Genomic DNA, 21,918 nt, shown 5'->3' with positions numbered 1-21,918 from the left:
CCCGCCCCGCCCCGCGCCCCAGGCCCCGCCCCCACGGAACCCAAGCGCCGGAGCAGCCGGTTGGCCAGGCCCGAGTGGGCCCGAGGCGGACGTGAGCAGGGCCAGATCAAGATGGCGGTGCAGGTGGTGCAGGCGGTGCAGGCGGTTCATCTGGAGTCGGATGCTTTCCTAGTTTGTCTCAACCACGCTCTGAGCACAGAGAAGGAGGAGGTGATGGGGCTGTGCATAGGGGAGGTAAGTCATCCAGTAAGCCCGGCCGGAACCCTGCTGAGCAGTCCCACCGTGTCCCCTGGTTGGGTGTTGCCAGCACCCAGGGCTGCGGAGGCCACAGGCACTCCTGACTCAGATCCTTGGACGTATCCTTTGGATGGTCCTGTCGCCTGGGCCCCGTTTCCTCGCGTCGCTTAAGGCTTCTTTACCCTTCCGCAAGCCACCAGCGATCCTCCTAAGCCTCGGGGAGTGGGGGGGAGGGATGGAAGGCTCACTTTTTCTTGTAGTCTGTGGCTTTTCTTTAGATCTGGAGTTATAACCCCATTGACCAAAACTGCAAGTCAGATCAGAAAGCCGATCTTTTATAATGAGGACATCAGTGTATCAGGAAGCAGCTGACCACGATTAGGGCCCCTAGCCTCGCCTCCGCTCTTCCCTCTAGGAATCATTTTGAGGGTTCGGTTCCAAATAACCCAAGACAGGTGAGGGTTTCCAAGAATCCCAAGTTTCCACTGCGTTAAATATTGCAGAGGGGTGAAAGAGGATGAGGAAATGGAGCTTACTTGTTGGCAATCCGAAGTAAGAATTCTCCAGTCTTTCATGCCGGTGTACAGGAACACATAACCTAATTTTCATATTATCTGCATCCATGTACATCTAATACACTTAATGTGATCAATAATGTTTTCTGCTCTTTCCCACTCTAGTTGAATGATGACCCAAGGTAAGACTATATTTCTTTACTCCTATCTTTTGATCTCTCTGTCATTGTTAACTCAGAATTATCACAACTTTCGCAATGTTTTGTACAGGTTGTATTTTAAGTTACCATTATGACTGTGGAGCTCCCTCAAGAACACAGTTTCAATTCCACCCCAACCCTGAAAGTTGCTTTCCACCTTACTTTCTAGTAGGAGGATTTTCAGTTGAGATATGTATGATCCTATGTGAAAAATATGTTTGGGGGAGCCAAGATCATAAGTGAACCTGGGAAAGCTCTCTGTGGCAGATGATGTGCATATGAGGAGACATTTCCCGCTATTAATCCATTTCTCTATCTAAATTGTCAATGGCTTTCTGCCTCCCCCTGGTGGACCCTACAGTGATCTCAGAGATCCACAGCGGCTTGAATGCTTGAGGCGGTGAAAGCTTTGGTCTACCTTTATTTAAACGTCAGAGCACAGCAGTTTCTCCTTGTCAAACTCACCTCCTTAATACCCAGGATTATAGGACTTTAGCTTTGCCCATGAAAACTATGCACTCGCCACTTAAGCATATGTCTCAGAGTCCTTCTAACAGACATATGAGCACAGCTCTAGCCTCAGTTTACTTTCCCTCCTCTTCCTTTGTCTCTGCTGTTTCATTGCAAAAACTGCTATTCCTGTTACTTTGCTTTAATACCTTTTTATATTCCAAACCTCAGTTCCCTTTTTTTCTAATTTATCCCCAAAAGGAGTGACCCCAAATTTACATATACTGGAACTGATATGCGCACAGTTGCTGAAAAGGTACGTGTGCTATAGCTATAATTTTGCATGATGAAAACTTGCACTTGGGGAGGGATTTCTGTATTCTGTTTGATGATCTCAGCCAGGGTTAACCCAGTTCATGCAGACCCACGTTTGGCTGGGTGGGGTGTTCTGTCTAGGAAAAGCAGATGAAGAATCTACTCAGTAGGAATGGGACCTAATTTTCTATTCTTTCTAGCAAATTATTACTACTTGATCAGGATTGAGTAACCACTGTCAGCTCTCCTCCTTGCTGTCCTCTGCGGGATTTCTGGCCCTTCTCCCATCTTCCTTGAGACCTTGCTGGTTCACATCCTTGAGATCTGGTTCACATCATTGTTATCTTTTTATCCCAAGTCCCAATATCTACTCAGGCAACCCCTCTCTGCTTACAGGCAACCTGTCTGCACTCCCGCCCTGCCTTTTCTTTCCTTTTTATTTCTTTAATATGTATTTATTTATTTGGCTGCACGGGTCTTAGTTGTGGCACGCATGATCTTCGTTGCTGCATGTGGGATCTTTAGTTGCGGCATGTGGGACCTAGTTCCCTGACCAGGGATCGAACCCGGGCCCCCTGCATCGGGAGTGCGGAGTCTTAACCACTGGACCACCAGGGAAGTCCCCCTGCCCTGCCTTTTCTGGCATGCTCGAGCTTTTATGGTCGAGTATAATGCTTCTCAACCTAATTGTGGTGTAGGACCAGTTAATTTTTTCCCAACCTGTTGCAGACCAATGGTTTTGTAAAATACAATAAAAATAAATTATGTCCTCTTCTCCCACCAAGCAGACAATGGAGGTGATAAAAGCTATCAGGCAACAACTAATTAACATCTAATTATTACCCCCATGTACAGTCTTCCCAAATCAAGGAAAGAAGTCCACTTCCCATCCAGAGCTGCAGCTTCTTCAAAGACCTTGCTTATCAAATATCTTGTCTCTCTTCTGAGTCTTCAACCTATTCCTGTCATCTGGCTTTTTTCCCTTAGGATACAACTGTGCTTCAATTACTCTCATTTTCAGAAAGGAAAGACAAATAACTTCTCAATCCTGTATCTTCCTGTAGTTAACTGCTCTTGTATCCTTCCTTTAATAGTCAGACCTCTTAAAAGAATAGGCTGCAATCGTTCCTTATTTACCTTCTCCAGTGAAAGCGACCACCCTGTAGTTTGCAGTTCTACCTCTCCAGCCACCTCCTCATCGCTCCATCAGTGGATTATTCCTTGGTGCTTATCTTACTTAATCTTTGTCCTCAGAACTCTGAACTCTCACGGGGTGTTTTATTTGTTTTGTTTTTGCTGTGTCTAGCATTCCTCCCCTCTCTCTCTCATCCTTTATGGAATCTTCCTCCTCTGCCTATGCATCAAATATTGGGATTCTCCAAGTTTCTGCCTTCACCTCCTCCTCTTCCCAGAATGTCTTCCTGGCCAGCCTTACCTCCCCTATGGCTTTACCTGCAGCAGACATTGAGGTTAGACAGGTCTGTCTTCAAATGCTTTCTCTGATACTTGTGTGACTTAGGACATGTTACTTAACATCTGTGAGCTTTGCTTTCTTTATCTGCAAAACAGGGAAAATGACAGCCACCAGTTTCATAGAATTGTTGGGAGAGTTGGATCTGGGTAATGTGTGTAAAACACTCATCTGTAGAATGGGCATAACAATAGTACCAACCTCACTGGGTCATGGGGAGAGTTAATTAAATTAATACACGAAAAGCACTTTCCAAGTGCCTGACGCATGACATTGGCCATTCTGACTTGTTGTTAATGGCCAGTAGGTGATGGTTAGTATGAATTATCCCAAAGCTCCAGAACTTCATACTCCACTGCCTTCTGGACATCCACGTTTATCCAGACACAGGTATCTTAAACTAACGTGTTCAAGACTGAACCTTTCCTCTTCCTCAAACCCTCTCCTCCAGCATTCCTCCTGCCGTAGTAGTTCCCGTACCTGGCTGCACCTTGGAATCACCCAGTAATCTTCACAAAATCCTGATACTGACTCAGTTGGTCTTTGGTGAGACCTGTGTGGCAGGAGTTTACAAAGCTCCCCAGGTGATTCTAAAGTGCAGCCAAGTTTGGGAACCACTGCCTGCCATTCAGAACCATTAATGTAGATTGCTTTCCCATTTGTTTCCAATGCACCATCCCAACAATTGCTACCTTAGTTGAGGTCCTTATCTCTTCCTTTATGGAATACTGCATCAGCCTCTCCACTGGTCTCCTTGCCGTGAGTCTGTCTCACCTCCAGTCTTGTCTTCTGACTACTTAGGATGTGACCTTTTGAGAACATAAGTCTGCTTGGCTAACTCCTTATTCCTTGCAGTTCAGCCCAGGTGCCGCCTGCCTCCTTGAAGGAACCTGTCCTGACCTGTAGGCTAGCTCCTTGAGCGTATCTATTGCAGTGCATATATGTTGTCTTAGAGCTGTTTACCTGTCTGTCTTCCTGGATGTGACTGCTGTATCCTGTTTATCTTTGTATGCTCAGGCCCTCGTGTAGTGCCTCACATATAGTACATACTTGATAAATACATGTTGTATGATTAACATACATTCCCTACAGGAGGAAATTAGTGTTACCTGCCTGTGATCCATGGAGGGCCATGCCAGGGGGCACAGGCTTTCTGTAAAGGGCAAGATGGTAAATGTTTAGCTTCGCGGGCCATACAGTTTCTACTGCAGTTCCTCAGCTCTGCCAGTGTAGTGCAACAGCAGCTACTGGAACATAAATGAATGAACATGGCCAGATTTGACCCGAGGGAGGCCAAGCAGGCCATAGTTTGCTGACCTTTGATCTGTACCAAGGCAGAAGAGCCAAAGGAACTGGGCTTTAGTACCTTAATTCCAAGACTGGAAAAGCATAGGGACCAATCTAGCTCAGCTGTAATATCTTACTTCTAGTGTGACTATGACCATACCAGTCTGTTCCTCAAACCCTTCAGCTACCTGTGACTTTCAGGGACATCCATCAGTCCTTTGTGACTTTTATTTATGCTTGTTTCGTTTTGTTTATGATCTGTTCCTGGGCTCGTCTCACCACCCTATCCTGAACTTCTTTTACGCATTCCTCTTAGGCACTGAAACTTTCTCTGAGAAAGAGAAAATTCATGCTGGGCATCAACTCCTACTAAAGTACATTCCCAGTCTTAATGATGTAATTTTATTTTTCAAGAGTCCATGTCCTCATCTTGAATTCTATGTCAATTTGTACCTGCAAATTCGATATTAAACTTCATGAGTTCAGCAACTTATCTTCTAGTTAATGCTGGCATGCCATATCTTTTTCCATCCTTTTATTTTTAGCCTTTCTGTGTACTAATATTTTCAAGTGTGTCTCTTATTAGCAGCATATAGTTTAAAAAATCCAATCTGATAACCTTTTTAATTGGGCTATTTAGTCCAATTACATTTAATGTAATTATATATGTATATACCCCCCACACATATACATATATATGTTATAGCTGTCATATTTTTGCTTTCTATTTGACCCACTTCTCTGTTTTGTTTTTTTCTCCTTTCTTGACTTCTTTTGGACTCATCAGTATATTTTATTATTCTCCTTTGATCCTCCATTAATCAGTTATAACATTTTTTACTCTCCTTTTAGTCGTTATCCTACATATTACAATATGCATTCTTAATTTGTTAGTCTAATACAGATTACTATTTTTACCATTTCACTGATAGTACTAGAACTTTAGAACATTTAAATTTCATTTGCATCCTCCCACCTTTTGGATTATTGTTTTCATGCATTTTAATTATTTGGATATTTTAAGCCCCACATGACATTGTTTTTTGGGGGTTTTTTTGTTTTTGTTTTCTTTTTTAAAGGGCAGAGTGACTTTTTATTTATTTATTTTTGGCTGCGTCGGGCCTTAGTTGCAGCACATGAGTTCTTCATTTCGGCATGCTGGCTGTCTAGTTGTGGCGCGCAGGGTCAGTAGTTGTGGTGCGCGGGCTTAGTTGCCCTGCGGCACGTGGGATCTTAGTTTCCCAACCAGAGATCGAACCTGCTTCCCCTGCACTGGAAGGCAGATTCTTAACCACTGGACCACCAGGGAAGTCCCCCCACATGACATTGTTATTACTGTTTTGTACAGTTAGCATTACATTTGTATTTACTCACATATTTTACCCTTTACAGTGTTCTTCATTCCTTCTTTCATATCTGGGATTTTCCTTTCTCTTTTTAGTATTTTCTGTGCTGATAATGATCTCTCAATTTTTTGCATGTGAAAACGTCTTTATTTTACTTTCATTTTTGAGGGATGTGTTCTCATTCAAAGAACTCTTCATAGAGTTCTTGGTTGGCAGATCTTTTCTTCTTGCACTCTGACATGTCACCCATTCTCTTTATGCTTTGATTGTTTCTGTTCAAAAGTCAGCTCTTTGTCTTGTTGCTCCTTGGAAGGTCAAGTGTCTTTCTGTCTGCTTTTGATTTTCCTCATTGTATACTCTGTGCCTGCCAGACACGTGTGTGTATTATAAGAAAAGTTGTATGTGAGGGTAGAATGATTCATTCTTTATAGGATGAGCAAGGAATTTAAAGTCTATGAAAGAGTTCATGAGGTGAAAAAAGGCATGAAAGGGAACCACATTTGAAGCTCAGTAGCCACACGTGCCTCATGGCTGCTGTGTTGCACAGTGTAGGTCTATAGGTTACTTCAAAATCTTGTCTCAGATTTCACCCTTGTCCGGGCAACGTCTGGCAATGCCATACCCACCTTTTCTCCTGAAACTCTTGAACGATTTCATTGTTCTGGTTTTGACTGCTGTCTTCCTTCCTGGCTCCTCTCATTGTACCCCATCCTATACCATGGATATCCCCCTGGATTCACCCTGGACCTCTGCTCCCCCTCCCCACGCTATTCCTTGCCTTTATTTACATCCTCTCATCTCAGTTGAGCTCATCTGAAAACACACTCATCTTCCTTCCTTCTTGATCCTTTCTAAACTTAGATCTGCCTCCTCTGCTCTACCTAGTTTCAACCCTGAAACTTCAGAGTCCTCCTTGACAGCTTCCTGTCCTGTATCACCCATGGTCCATAAGCTACCAAATCTCGTGGCTCCTTGCTTCCTAATGAATCTCAAGGCTGTCTCCTCCATCTCTGACATACACTTAGTCCAGTGCTTCCCGGCCAAGCTCTCTGAAATAGTGTCCTTCCTCCTCCTCATCCTGCAGATCGCGGCTTGGCATTTGAGACCTTGCATATTTTCACGCTAACCTTCTTTCTTAGCCTTGCTGTCTGCCATTCCACCTCAAGTTCTGTACCACCTAAATGAGTTGGCCAGTTTGTCTCCCAAACATGTCATTCACATCTATTTGGCATCTACAGAAATTCTGTCTATGTGTGCGTGTGCATGCACACACACACACACACACACACACACACACACACACACACGACAACCAGGAAATAGATAACTCTCGTCTGCCTTTTCTGTAAAGATTTGTTTCCAATCTGAGAGACTCCTTTCCTCTGGGCTCCTGCAGCATTTATTTACTGCGTTACTTTAGTGTAGTTTCATGTATGATTCTTGCTGCGCAACCACATGTTAGCATTTTGAACACTTGGACTGTCAGCACTCTGACTTGTATTCCTGCACATAGTTGGAAATCAAATGATTGTTAGTTGATCATTGCAAAAGTCCTCCCTTGATCTAAACGTTAGCCTTTATATTTTTGTTTTGAAATGTATATACTGAGGTTGGATGTCTTTTATTTGAAACGTTCTGTTATTCATGAGAAAAAATGCCTGTTTTCTAAGATGGAAACTTTAACCTGATAATGTAATACGATGCAGTCCCGTAATTGCAGGGAGAGATGTTATTCGAGAGAGACAGAAGTAAACGTTTCTGTGGATTTTCCTTTAGGTTGACACCGTCAGAATTGTTCACATTCATTCTGTCATCATCTTGCGGCGTTCTGATAAGAGGAAGGATCGAGTGGAAATTTCTCCAGAGCAGCTGTCTGCAGCCTCGACAGAGGCAGAGATATCCTTACTGGTCGATGAGAAGCTTTTATGTGCTTTGAGGCTTCCAGGTTTCTCTGTTTGCTGCTTAAGCGGATTTCACAGCTTTTCTTCCTAGTGACTCTTTCCCAGTTTTCATATTTACCCCTTAGATCCAGTTGCTTGGTTAATCAGCATTTCTCTCCATTTCTCTTTTTGAGTGGCTTTTATTGGAAGAACTGGACATTTCTAACATTTCTGCTCTTAAATGCCAAAAGATCCCAGGGTCCAATACTATGACAGTGAACTCTCTGGGGAGTCCCTGTCTCCTTCCTCTCCACTCCCCTCTGCCCCGTCTACCCCAACCCCCGCCCCCACAGTTTTTGTAATATCATTTAGCTTCTAGGCCTTTCACTATCTTGGTCTCTCTCCTTTGGAGATTCTCTTTTGAGGCTGCCTCTCAAAGAGAATGCAGTGCTGAGAACTGAATGCAATATTCCATGTTAAATGTAACCAAAGAGCGATCAGTTGGGACATTTGCTTCCTATGATCTGGACTCCATACCTCAACTGTAACAAATTAAACTTGCATCAGCGGTTTTAGTAATTTATCATTCTTTCAGATTAAGTTAATCTTGTAGTCAATTAAAAAGTAACTTTTAAAAGTAGAAAACATGCATGGTACAAACTTTAAAAGGTACAAAAAAGTATACAAAGTAAGTATTTCTCTCTAGCCTCTGTGCCCCAGTTCCCCCACCATCCTTCCCTGGACATAACCAGGGGTATCAGGTTTTCATGTGTCCTTATGGATGAATTCTGTGCATACGGAAACATATAAGAATATTTTCTTTTTTAAAAAGTACTTAATACATATGGTAGCTATGACATTACCTAACAGTGTATCTAGAGATTTGTCCACATTACTATATAGAGATGTCTCATTCTTATGACTACATAATACAGCCCTGGATGGCTGTGCTGTCCTCATGCAGATGTTTAGGTTATTTGCAGTCTTTTACTGACAGTGCTGCAGCAAATAACCTTGGACGTTGCATTTCACAAATGTGTGCGTGTATCTGTAGAATCAATTCCTAGATGTGAAATTGCCGGGGCAAAGGTTATATGGACTTGCGCCTGTAGCAGTTTGACCAGTTTACCCTCTAGCCATGTGCAAGAGTATCTGTTTCCCCACACCCTTCCAAACATTGTATGTTATCAAAGTTTTGCTTTTGTGCTGCGAGGCCCTGGTAAATCAAAGTTTTTGGTTGTTGCCAACCTGATTGGCAAAAAATTGTATCTTCTTTCTTGCAATTTTAATTAGCATTTTTCTTGTGAGTAAATTTGATCAGCTTTTAATTTTTAGGAGTCATTTGTATTTTTCTCTGAATTATATGGTTATTTCCTTTGCCCGTTTTTCTATTGATTTGGAAATATTTTTCTTAATAATTTATAGTTTATGTTAAGAAAGCTAGCCTTTTGTGATAAGGATAGTGATTTTTGTCAGCTTTTTCACAGTATGTGTGTGTTTTTTCCCAATCAAATTGTTCTTGTTGCACTTTTATATAATCATATATATCAATCTCCTCTTATGATGTGTACCTTTTGCATCTTTTTTTAAACTCTTTAGTTTGAAATAATTATAGATTCATGGAAAGTTGCAAAAATAGTATGGGAAGGTCCCTGTACCTTTACACAGTTTCCCCCAAAGGTTACATGTTGCATAACTTATGGTTCAATATGGAAACCAGGAAATTGACATTAATGTGTGTAGTTCTATGCCATTTTGTCATACGTGTAGAGAGATATATATAAAACCACCACAGCAGTCAAGGTGCAGAGCTGTTCCATTACCGTAAAGATCTGCCTCAAGCTTCCCCTGGATAGTCACCCTCACCCCGCACACCTCAAACCATGGGAGCCATGAATCTGTTCTCTGTCTCCTCACTATAGGTTGGATTTTCCCAATTCTCTGCACACCTGGTAATTTTAGATTGGATGCCAGGATTATGATTTTCCCCTGGGGGCTGGATATCTTTGTATTCCTAGACATATTTTTTTAGCTTTGTTCTGGGATGCTGTTAGGTTACCGGGGACAGTGAGACCCTATTGTTACTTGTTTGAAGATTTGCTGCGTGGGACCGGAGGAGCTTTCAGTGTAGGAGTCATTTTTTCAGAGGCCTTCTGAGCCTCCTGCCCAAGGCCGCCTGAAATTGTTAGATTGGCATTCTGGCCAGTGGGGACAGCCCCCAGTCCCTGTCCTGCTTGAGTGCTGGGCAGAGTGACCTTCCATCCTTTCGGGTGGTCCTTTCCCTCGCCTTAGCTGAAGAAATGGGCTTAGGGAAGTTAAGTAACTTCTCTTGGCATTTGAAATTAAAAAAATATATATTTAAAAAGTTTTTGTTGTTGTTGTTGGCTGTGCCACGCAGCATATAGGGTCTTAGTTCCCCAACCAGGGATGGAACCTGTGCCTCCTGCCGTGGAAGTGTGGAGTCCTAACCACTGAACCGCCAGGGAAGTCCCTAAAAAGTATTCTTACACTTAGCTATACAGATAGGACTATTGGGTTTCAATGCAAGTAATTCACAGGAAAATGAACCAGCACTTTACAGTGAATAGCAACAGAAGGGGACAGCTTCTTATCTCCAACCGAGTTCTTATCTCAAGTCAGAGCCTCAGACAGTTACGGTAAATTTTTATTTCCAGAACAAAGGAGAAAATGTTCTTTTGGAGGATATTTCTAGACAAATGGGGAGACTAAACTGGGGGTCTTTGTTCATTTGGTCTCTGAAACCACCCTACTTGCTATTGTTGACACTGGCAGCTTGCCAGAGAGAAATGAAATGAATTTTTTAAATTTTGTACTTTTTCAGGAGTGAGGGTAGGTTGGGCTAGAGGACAGAAGATTACTCAAGTTAATAATGTGACATCCAAAGATTTAGAAGCTTCTTTTCAGATAGCACAGTGATAAGTATTTGAGTGATCAAATATTAGCTAAATTGGATTAAGAGCATATAACTATATACAATAATGGAAACCAAATGGATTCTATTTAAAAAAAAAAGAAATACTTTTGGCTTTAGAAGGGAAGTCTGGGAAATTCTGGGCATTGACCTTTTTTCATTCTTTTGTTGACATTAAATTGTGATAGGTTTATTTTAAACTTCAGGTTGCTTTCTGAGCCTTTATTAGCATCACAAATTGTGTTCCCACAAGTTGAAAATACCTTGACAGACACACAGGTTGGCTGAACTAACTGGTCGCCCCATGAGAGTTGTGGGCTGGTATCATTCCCATCCCCATATAACTGTTTGGCCTTCACATGTCGGTAAGTATTATGGGATTGCAATGTTTTTTGTTCTTAGAAATGAATATCATTTTTCCTTCTCCATTACATGGGCTGTGGTTATTTTAAATCAAAATTTAAGTATCCTTAAGCAAACGTCCTTATTTTTATTTTGCTGTTTTAAAAGTACTGATTTATGTCATATTGATTATTTTTAATAGAGATAAAATTTTAGCACTCCATTTTGACAGTATTCAGGAAATCAAGACTAAACCCTGACAGTTGGCTGGTATCCAAAATAATGATAATAATAATAAATAAACTATAACTGAAAATTGCCGGTTGTGACTATCACTGTCTAGTACACTACCATTTGGAAGAATCAAAGGTGTGAAGGGTGAAATTTATAAAACTGATGTTTACAATCTCTGTTTGACACATATATCATCCTAGCTCTTGGGGCTGTCAACCTACCTCCTCAGCCCTCTAATCAGTATAATGTAACAAGATTGTTTTCTCTCTCTCTCTTTTTTTGTTTTTTTTTTTGGCTGTGTTGGGTCTTCGTTGCTGTGCGCGGGCTTTCTCTAGTTGCGGCGAGTGGGGGCTGCTCTTCATTGCAGTGCGCAGGCTTTTCATTGTGGTGGCTTCTCTCGTGGAGCACGGGCTCTAGGTGCGCGGGCTTCAGTAGTTGAGGCTTGTGGGCTCAGTACTTGTGGCTTATGGGCTCTAGAGCACAGGCTCAGTAGTTGTGGTGCACAGGCTTAGTTGCTCCACGGCATGTGGGATCTTCCCAGACAAAGGCTGGAACCCGTGTCCCCTGCAGTGGCAGGCAGATTCCTAACAATTGCGCCACCAGGGAAGCCCTGTTTTCTTTCTCTTTATCTTTACCCTTTTTCTCTAATCATGGTCACTTTTTGTCTCTATCTGACTCTTTTGAAAGAATTAGAATAACTTTACTTGCGGAAATGAATGTTTCCTCGTCTAACCCGTGACTTAGAGACCTTCCCCCTCATGGCAGTGAGGAGGAAACAGAGGCTCCCATGTGTTGAGTAAGTGGCAGTGCTGAGGTCTGAACCATATCTGTCTCCCAAGTCTGTAGCATTTGATACTGCAACCACTCTCTACTTCTTGAAACACTTCCCAAATAATCACGAGGAGTGTGTGGCTCCTAAGAAACTAAGCTGAGGTTCGAGCTGAAATACTTTGTGCAAAACCAGTCAGCTAATAAGTGGCAGAGTCAGTATCTCAGTGGAGGTTTCTGTGAATCAGGGGCCTTGGCATTCTCCAGCGTCTGCTTTGTCTGGTTAAGTGGGAATGCTATTTATGAAAACAGGAAATGGAGGAGGAAGCATAGGTTTGGTGGTGGGGAAAAAGATACATAGTTGAGTTATGTCATACCCATGCAACGATCTTACCCAAATTTTACCTATAGGACGTGGCTTGCAAAAGAAAAAGGGAAGCAATTTAAAAAGCACAGCCTATTTTGTAAATCGCATGTGACTTGGCACTGTTTTTCAGTTACTCTTACATTAACTTTCCTGTCTTTGTAAGTGCATAGTAAAAGGAGACATGCGCCTGTAGTTATGTTCCTAATCATAAGATCTGCTTGATCCTTTTATAAGAAGGGAAGCACTGCTACGGTGATGTCATGGTGTGTTAATTTATTACCAAAGTTGGTGGGTCAGATCAACCTCCCATGACAAATATAGGCTGTAGTTTTAATTAAGCAGTTTTCTATAACCAGTCATTTTTAAAAATTACATTTCCCCAAACATTCTCTTCTAGAAGTTACATGTCAATACTCCTTAGAATCATTACAAACAAATTTGTTTTGATATTATAATACATTTCTATGCCCTTCTTTAGCAAACTGACATAGATGGAAGCTCTGTTAGGACCAGGGATAGAATAAGTGAAGGCTGAACCAAAATTCTATTGTAATGTGATGGCTGTCTCAGGGCTCATATTCTAAAAACACTTGTATGTATAGTCTCTCATTCTTTTAAAATCCTTTATTATGAACTGGGGTCTGTGGTTTCTGTTTCAGGAAAATTTTGAGTCAAGAGTAAATGAAAGAATATGGTGCTCAGGCTGTTCTACTTTTACACCAGGAAACGGGAGGTGTGATTCTTTTGTCTCTTCAGACTGTCTGATGCTGAAAGAAAAATTGGCACAGTTGCAAGAAGGTCTCTTGGATGGTCCTCATTTAGACTAAAGTGTATCTTTTGGATTTGGCATTTAGGAGGTAATTTGGAAGTAATTAAGTTACCTCAGGGAAAAATGTAAATCAGGGTAAGGGGCATAGGGTTTGTATTTTAAGTAACGTGATTAGGCCTCATGGAGAAGGTAACAGTTGAGCAAAAACGTGAAGGAAGTGAGAGTTGGCCGTGCAAATATCTTGCGGAAGAGCGTCCCAGGCAGAGAGGAATAGGCAGTGCAAAGGCCCTGAGGAGGAGCATGCCTGGAAAATTTGAGGAAAAGCAGGAGGGCCAGTGTGGCTTTGGGAGTAGCAGATTTTGTGGAGGAAATCAAGTGTGTGCTTTTGGACATGTTGAGTTTCAAATGTCTGGTAGGCAAGTGATGCTCACCTAGCCTGGCTTTGGTCTGTGACCAATTCGATAAGGAGCCTACACCAAACATAAATCCTCTGTCGGGAGTCCCCTGGTGGCCTAGTGGTTAGGATTCTGGGCCTTCACTGCTGTGGCCCGGGTTCAATCCCTAGTCAGGGAACTGAGATCCTGCAAGCAGCTTGGCATGGCCAAAAAAAAACCAAATCATCTATGTCAACTTAGCATATTGTTTAGTTCAGCTTACATTTTCCTTAAGACTTTGTCAATGAAGGAAGCAGAGCATTAATTTCCATTCCAGCTCAAGCTCTTGTCTCCTTGTGAACGGGTAACAAATAGTTCATGGACCTACTGCCTTGAGGAGCACAGTATTAAGACAACCAAGTCTCAGTGTCAGGTACACAATTGGATATATGATTCGGCAGTTTGGGTAGAAGGCTGGAACTAGAGTTTATTGAGTAGGAGTTGGGAGTGGCCAGTATAGAGATGAGATTTGAAGCCGTGGAACTAAATGAACTCCCCCAGGGAGTAAGTGTAGATGGAGAAGAGAAAGTGGCTGAAGACAGAGCCCTGGGCATGCCAATATTTCGAGGATGGAAAGATGGGAAGGATCCAGCAAGAGACTGGAAAAGAAGAGCCAGGAAGTTAAGAGGACAGAGATGAGAAGAGTGGGAATGTGAGGCCAAGTGAAGATAGTGTTTCAAAGAGGGAGCAATCGGATAAATTGAGAACCAAAAATGCATCATGGGTGATCTTGACAGAAGCACTTTGGGTGGCACAGTATGGATACTAATCCATTTCAGATTCAGCAGTTCATCAACAATGGTTGTGGATGGAACGAAATGTAATGAATTATTATGAAGTACCTCTGATGTGCTCGGCGTTGTGCTAAAAACATCTGGCAACTTTTAAAATACAAAACCCTGAAAAAGTACGGATGATGTTTATCCTTATTTAACTGATGAGGAAATAGGCTTAGAGGTATTAAAAATTTTACCAAGGTCATATAGCAGGTACAGAGATCATTCAAACAGTGCTGTTCATTTTCACCAACTGTTTCAGCCAGTATTTTTCTCATACTCTTTGCTGGGTACTGTTGGGCCCTACTCTTTGCTTAGGAATATATTGGGTAGAAGTCCCAATGCGAAGTATATTTAAGAACATATAGAACAAGCTAACTGGGCATAAGTCACCGGACCAAACCATGCTGTGCACTGTTTTGTTGTAATACCAGATCTTTTGTATCCATAAATAATGGTCTGAGTACTTCATATCTTTAAACTTTGCCTCTGTTCAGTTTTTGGTAATCTTTTAGCTAATCCTTTCAAATGTTACTTGGTGCTTGTCTATGATTTCCTTTTCAAAAATTGTATAACCATTTAGTGAGATTTTGTTTCTGTTCCCTGGAATGTAGTATTTAATTCTATTGTAGTCACTTGTATACAATAGTTTCCTCTGTAATAGTTCTACACTGCCATTCTTTAGTATCAAGTCTAATGTATTCACTTCCCTAGAAGCTGTCCATCAAAAGGCTTATTCTAAGAAATCTGCTGTCTCCTTCGAATGCCTTCCTTTCTTTTGGAGTCCTCCTGGAAGAAATTATCAGGTGTTTTGGGGATAATAGGCTTTCCATTTTTTTCTTTCTATGCTACATTTCATAGCAGGGCTAGTTGTGGGCTAGGCAGCCTAGAATTAGTAATAAATTTTATTATTTAATTGCCGACTCCTGTAGTATTTCACTAACCTAGTAAAATGTTTATACTTTGACAATAATATTGTCATTAGGATGCACCCCTGTTCTGCCTTTAGAATCTGAATCCCGCGAGGATTGTATGCTGCTGTTATCTTTATATTTTCATGTCTGGGAGGTACAGTTTAACAGCAGATTTTTATTTTTGTTTATTTGCAGATGTTCGTACACAAGCCATGTACCAGATGATGGATCAAGGCTTTGTAGGACTTATATTTTCCTGTTTCATAGAAGATAAAAATACAAAGGTATTGTGTGTGTGTGTGTGTGTGTGTGTGTCTATGTGTGTGTGTGTGCGCACATGCGCATGCGTGTGTGTATAAACACACAGACACAGAGAATAGAGAAAAATCTTTTTGCAATTTTAATAGGGTGGCCAGGGAAGGTTTCAATCAGGAGGGTCATTGAGTCAGGACCTGAAGAAAGTGAGGGAGCAAGTCTTGTGGATTTCTTGGGGGAAGAGCGTTCCAGGCAGAGGAAATAGCCAGTGAAAAGACCCTGAGGTGAGTGTGGCATGTTTAGGGGACATCGAGGAAGTCAGTGTGGCTGCAGCAGAGTGAGGCAGAACATGACTACATGTCCCAGCTTGCCTCTGTCAGTCCCAGTTCCACCCATTGTCCCAGTCTCCTATTCAGTTAGCACCTTTCCTTCTTGGAAGTGTCCTGGTAACATGGTAACCAGGACATGGTACCATGGTAACTCTTTGCATGGTAACTCATGTGGTCATCCTACAGTGAGGTCTGGGAGATAACTGGGGGTGGGGCTGGGGGGACAGGGAGGGAGGGGGTGCAGAGTCCATGGCGTCCGTGAAACCAGTTAGGAAGCAACTGTAGTAATCTAGGAAAGAGATGACGGATGTTTGACCACGGTGGTAGGAGTGGAGGCTAATAACAGTAACAAGTGCTACCATTTATCACGTATTGTATGGCACTTACTCTTTAGGTGTTTTACATAAATATACTCGAACCTTGACAACCACCTGTGAGGATTATTATTATCAATTTTTATGGATAAGCAAACCGAACCTCAGAGAAGTTAAGCAGCTCAATCAATGGCTAGTCTTGCTATTCTGTTTGAATTTTACGTTCAGATCAAGAGGTTTTACTATGTGTCACTTCAAACAAAAAGAAAATTTAACACTGCAAGTATGAATTTTGCCGATTTACCAAGTGTGTCCTCCTCTTGTTTAGTACATTAGTTATATTCTCAGAATCTATGTTAATAATGAATATTCTTCATAAAATCACTCTTTTCTGAAAACATTAAAGTTTACTATCTTGAACTTCATACTTCATTTGAAATGCTTCTGGCTTTGTCATCATAAATTTATTGTCATTATAAACCGTTGTTGCATGAGTTTGTCAGCTTCCAAAAAAGGAGTTTGAATGGTCTCATTCTTAGTTTCTTGGTTCTCATGTTTGTGAGCAGTTCTCTGCTGTCACATGAGTGGATGTTTGATTGTGGCCATCTCACGTTGACTGAGTATTTTTTTTTTTTTTGCGGTACGCGGGCCTCTCACTGTTGTGGCCTCTCCCGATGCGGAGCACAGGCTCTGGATGCACAGGCTCAGCAGCCATGGCTCACGGGCCCAGCCGCTCTGTGGCATGTGGGATCTTCCCGGACCGGGACATGAACCCGTGTCCCGTGCATCGGCAGGCGGACTCTCAACCACTGCGCCACCAGGGAAGCCCTTGACTGAGTATTTGATCCTTCTTACAGAAACTGATTTATACATAGTCTATCTTTGGAGTCTCTTCTAACCTTCCACTCCCAGAGGGGCCTTTGAGTTTTAGGTTAGCGTCCACTAAATTGCTATAACTCTTTCAATATTAATCCTCTGTGTGACCTTTCTTTTTTTCTTTCTTTTTTTAGACTGGACGGGTACTCTACACTTGCTTTCAGTCCATACAGGCCCAAAAGAGCTCAGAGTAAGTATGACAGAGATATATGTATGTATTGGTGGGTTAATCTCCATTCCAGGGAATTGATTGTTTTATTTCATTTTATTTTTCTCATTAGTAAGACACTAAGAATTCTATAGTCTTGCTTATACATGTGAACATCTCTGTGAGGAATTAGAATCTCTTTAGCATCTTGGATATCAGGGATCTAGAAAGCTAGGATCATATAAGCAAGGAGTCTGTTCATTGCAGTTACATCACCACAGCCCTGTCCCACATTTCCTTTCCTGCATTATTCTAAACTGAGTTGCACTGTTACTTTCCCTGTCTCTGATGAATTGTAAAACAAAGGCTGAGTGTGCAGAGTCTTATAGATTTGTATAAGCTCTTGTCTTTGTTGTGCCATAAACTTGATTTTAGAATTACAGTATCTCATTTAAATGTTTGCATAGCTTAGTTTCCTCATTTAAGTTCAATTCAACCTAAATTAGCAAATACAGTAACTACTATATGCCAAGCACCATGGTAGGCACCAAGGAGGCAGAGAGAAAGCCAAGTTCATTATCTAATTGGGAGACAGAAACAAAGAATGCCTTAAATTTTTTTCTCATAATATTTGTCAATTTATTATGATAGCATTGTTTGAAACAGCAAAGAATTGGGGAAAATAACAGATGTCTGTCAGTACAGAACTGATTAAATAAATTATGATGCATCTAAATGATGGAATAATATTCAGCTATTAAAAATATGAGGGGAATTCTCTGGCGGTCCAGTGGTTAAGACTCTGTGCTTCCACTGCAACGGGCCCAGGTTCAATCCCTGGTCGGGGAACTAAGATCCCACATGCCGCATGGCGTGACCAAAAAAAATAAGGATGCTTAGTAGTGCTACATAAATATCTCCAAGATACACTGTTAAGTAAAAAAGGCAAGGTACAAGAACAGTCTGTATAGAATGCTACCATTCATATAAGGATATGGAAGAGAAATCTACTCATGACATACCAGTGTACTTGCTTGGAAATACACAGAATATCTGGAAGGAAACATCAGTCACCTCAGCAGAGAGGAAGTAGGAAGGAGGTGTGGAGACTTAATTGTACCTTTACAGCTTTGGAATGTTGAACCATACACAAGTGCTAATTTTTAAATTTTTCATCAAAGTAATAGATGCACGTGCATAAAAATATCAGATGGCACAGAATTTATGAGGAATACTGTCACTCCTCAGGGGGAACCACTTCTTTCTCCCAATTTTGTTTTTAGTTCTTCTGTTGTTTACCTTGATATCTCTAAATAATATACTTTTGATACTCTTTCTTGATTTACTAATTTTAGATATTAATTATTCTTCTTATTATGTTATCTTGGTCTCACAAATGAGGATTTAGTTCACACCGCCCCATCTCCATTCTGCCCAATGTAGTTATATTACTACTTTTTGTTCTTCTGTTGTTACTTTTCTAATCTTAAAGTTTGCCCCTTTATTTATTCTATCAACAACAGACAATAGACATCTCTTGGCTCCCTAGTGTTACTTGCAGTTTTACCATAAACCTTTATATTTTCACAGTTGCAAAAACCTGTGTTCTATGTTGTAATCACAATTGTGTTTTCTGTGCTTTGTGTACTAGTTGATTCTAAGAATAGAAAACAAAATGTTTGTATTGTTATGATTATATAAATATTATTCCATGTACAACCAAGCACTATAAAGTAGTATACTATGATTCCATTTCCTTTCCTGTATAGCTTTTTGCTTTTTCATGGGGTTTTGAATGGCTTTTTTCTCCCTTATTTCTCTGACCTTATCACCTCCCTGAGTTCCAGATTCCTAGGATCGCTCCCTAAAGCCTTCTATCTTCCTATGCTAATCAGGTCTCAGCTGATGTCTTGGGGCTTTCCTTCATTATTCTCCTGGGTTGGATCCATTGTTGTCTGGATTTCATGTCATTTTTCTTGGTTCACTCTGTCATTTTGCTGTTAAAGGCCCTCTAGTAACTTCCTACGAAAGGTGTGCATTTGAGCTAAACCTTCTGCATCTGTGCTTGCCTGAAAATGTTTTTATTCTTCATTAATAACCCTAATGGATAAAGAATTCTAAATTGACATTTTCCCCCTCAGAACATTAAAATTGAAAAAGTGACATCAAGAGAGAAAGTGACAAAAGAGAGAGTGACATCAACAAAAGTGGCAGAGTAGGAAACTTCAAAAGTCCTCCACAGGGCTTCCCTGGTGGCGCAGTGGTTGAGAGTCCACCTGCCGATGCAGGGGACGCAGGTTCGTGCCCTGGTCCGGGAAGATCCCACATGCCGCGGAGCGGCTGGGCCTGTGAGCCATGGCCGCTGAGCCTGCGCGTCCAGAGCCTGTGTTCCGCAACGGGAGAGGCCACAACAGTGAGAGGCCCGCGTACCGCAAAAAAAAAAAAAGTCCTCCACAAAAGCAGTGAATAATCTGGCAAAAACTGTCAGAATCAACTTTATTGGAACTCTAGAAAGTAATCAATATTTTATAGCAACCTGGCAAATACTAAATCCAGAAAAAAAAACACCAGAATCTCAGCATTTAAGTAAATCTCTGTCAAGTCACTAGATGGCTACTAAGCTAACAAGACAAAGACCTCAGTGGCCACATATAACAAAGAATATAGACTATAAAAAATTAGTTCAGGAAAGTCACTAAACACACAAACAAAATCAGATAAAACAAGCGGCAACAATAAACCCTGGGGAGGGGGTAGAATACGATTTCCATAGTTATAATATTCGAAATGTCCAGTTTTCAGCAACAACAAAAAAGGCATTCACAGAAACAAATTATGGGCTGAAAGCAGGAAAAATAAATTAATAAAAACATTCCTGGAGGAAGCCAAGATGTTGGGCTTACTAGACAAAGACTTTCAATCAACTATTTAAAATATTTTCAAAAAGCTAAAGGAAATGATATACAAAGAACTAAAGAAAACCATGAGAATGATAGAGAATACCTAATAGAAAATATCAATAAAGAGAGAAATTATAAAAAGGAACCAAATAGGAATTCTAGAACTGAGAAGTACAATAAGGGAAGTGAAAAATTCACTAGGTAGGTTCAACAGCAGGTTTGAGAAGACGAAAGAAAGAATCACCAAACTTCAAGATAGGTGATTTGTATACATTTTCTGCCCCTTTCTCTATCTCATCCTCTACTGGGACTCCTATTATGAGTACACTTAGAGCATTTTAAGATGTCCCACAGGTCTCAGGCTCTTTATTTTTCTTCATTCTTTCTTTCTTTCTGCTCCTCAGACTGGATAATGTCAATTCACCCAGTCTGAGGAGCTAATTTGAACTAAAGTGTTAATTGTAATTCCAGGGAAACCGTTAAGAAAGTAGAGATATATAGTAGAGAGAGAGAAAGGAAGGAAGCAAAACAGTGTACTAGAAAATGTCTTTCTAATACAAAAGGCGGTAAGGAAGAATTGAACAAAAAATGATATAAGACATAGCAATTATAAACATATATGCACCTAACAAAAGGACCCCAAAATATATCATACAAAAATTGACAGAACTGAAGGGAGAGGTAGGCAGTTCAACAGTACTAGTGGGAGACTTCAACACCCCACTTTCCTTAAAGGATAGAACAATTAGAAAAAAAAATAATGAAACAGAAGACTTGAACAACACTATAAACAAACTATACCTAATAGACACATACAGAATTCTCCACCCAACAATAGCTGAATACACTTCCTTCCCAAGTGCACATAAAACATTCTCTAGGATAAACCACATGATAGTTCACAAAACAGGTCTCAATTTTTGAAGACTGGAATCATACAAAGCATCTTCTACAAAAATGGAATGGAATCTGAAATCAGTTACAGAAAGAAATCTGGAAAATTCACAAATATGTGGAAATTAAAAAACATGCTTTTAAACAGCCAGTGTTTAAGAGAAAGAAGGAATCACAAGATAAATTAGAAAATACTTTGAGACTAATGACAATGAAAACACAACATACCAAGATTTATGGGATGCAGCAAAAGCAGTGCTCAGAGGGGAATTTATAGCTATACATGCCTACTTTAAAAAAGAAATACCTCAAATCAGTATTTAAGGTATTTCTAACTGTACGCTTTAAGGAACTAGAAAAAGAAATGCAAACTAAATTCAAAGCAGTTAGAAGGAAGGAAATAATAGAGTGAAGACAAACAAAATAGGGAATACAGAAACAATAGAATCAAAGAAACCAAAAGTTAGTTCTTTGAAAAGATCAACAAAATCGACATGTCTAGCTAGACTGACAAAAAGATGAGAGAAGAACCAAATAACTAAAATCTGAATTAAAAGTAGGGACATTACTACCAACTTTACAGAAATAAAAATGATTATAAGGTAAAACCAAACAATTGTTAGATAACCTAAATGAAGTGGACAAATTCCTAGAAACACACAAATTGCCAAAACTGGCTCAAAAAGAGATAGAAAACCTGAACAGACCTATAAAAATTAAATAGATTGAATCAGTATGCAAAAACATCTCAACAAAGAAAACTCCAAGACCAGATGACTACACCGGTTAATTCTGCCACACATTTACAGAAGGATTAACACTAATCCTTCTCAAACTCTCCAAAAATAGAAGAGAATGGAGCACTTCTAACTCATCTTTGAGGCCAGTATTACCCTGATACCAAAGCCAGACAAAGATATCACCAAAAAAAAATATTACAAAAAGTGATATTCACTATGAATACA

The 21,918-nt window shown here is 40.7% G+C and overlaps 1 protein-coding gene across 8 annotated transcripts in view; it reads left to right on the top strand.

Annotated features, from left to right (window-relative positions):
• The first annotated feature begins 40 nt into the window (after positions 1-40).
• BRCC3 (BRCA1/BRCA2-containing complex subunit 3) overlaps positions 41-21,918 on the top strand; it is a 76,312-nt gene continuing 54,434 nt past the window's right edge. For 5 of the 8 annotated variants that reach the window (XM_067723801.1, XM_067723807.1, XM_067723802.1 and 2 more), the window contains exons 1-4: positions 41-356; positions 10,913-10,998; positions 15,433-15,521; positions 17,146-17,201. In XM_067723801.1, the coding sequence (XP_067579902.1) occupies positions 112-356; positions 10,913-10,998; positions 15,433-15,521; positions 17,146-17,201 (476 nt within the window). In that variant the 5' untranslated portion in view covers positions 41-111. Of the gene's footprint in view, positions 357-917; positions 935-1,663; positions 1,719-7,597; positions 7,718-10,896; positions 10,999-15,432; positions 15,522-17,145; positions 17,202-21,918 lie in introns of all 8 variants that reach the window. The other 3 variants (XM_067723808.1, XM_067723806.1, XM_067723805.1) reach the window with 3 other exon arrangements.

This window comes from Pseudorca crassidens, chromosome X (genome assembly GCF_039906515.1).
Source record: "Pseudorca crassidens isolate mPseCra1 chromosome X, mPseCra1.hap1, whole genome shotgun sequence".
Classification (NCBI taxonomy): domain Eukaryota; kingdom Metazoa; phylum Chordata; class Mammalia; order Artiodactyla; family Delphinidae; genus Pseudorca; species Pseudorca crassidens.
The sequence above is the reverse complement of the archived record's forward strand: the minus strand, read 5'-3'. Positions and strand labels throughout refer to the sequence as shown.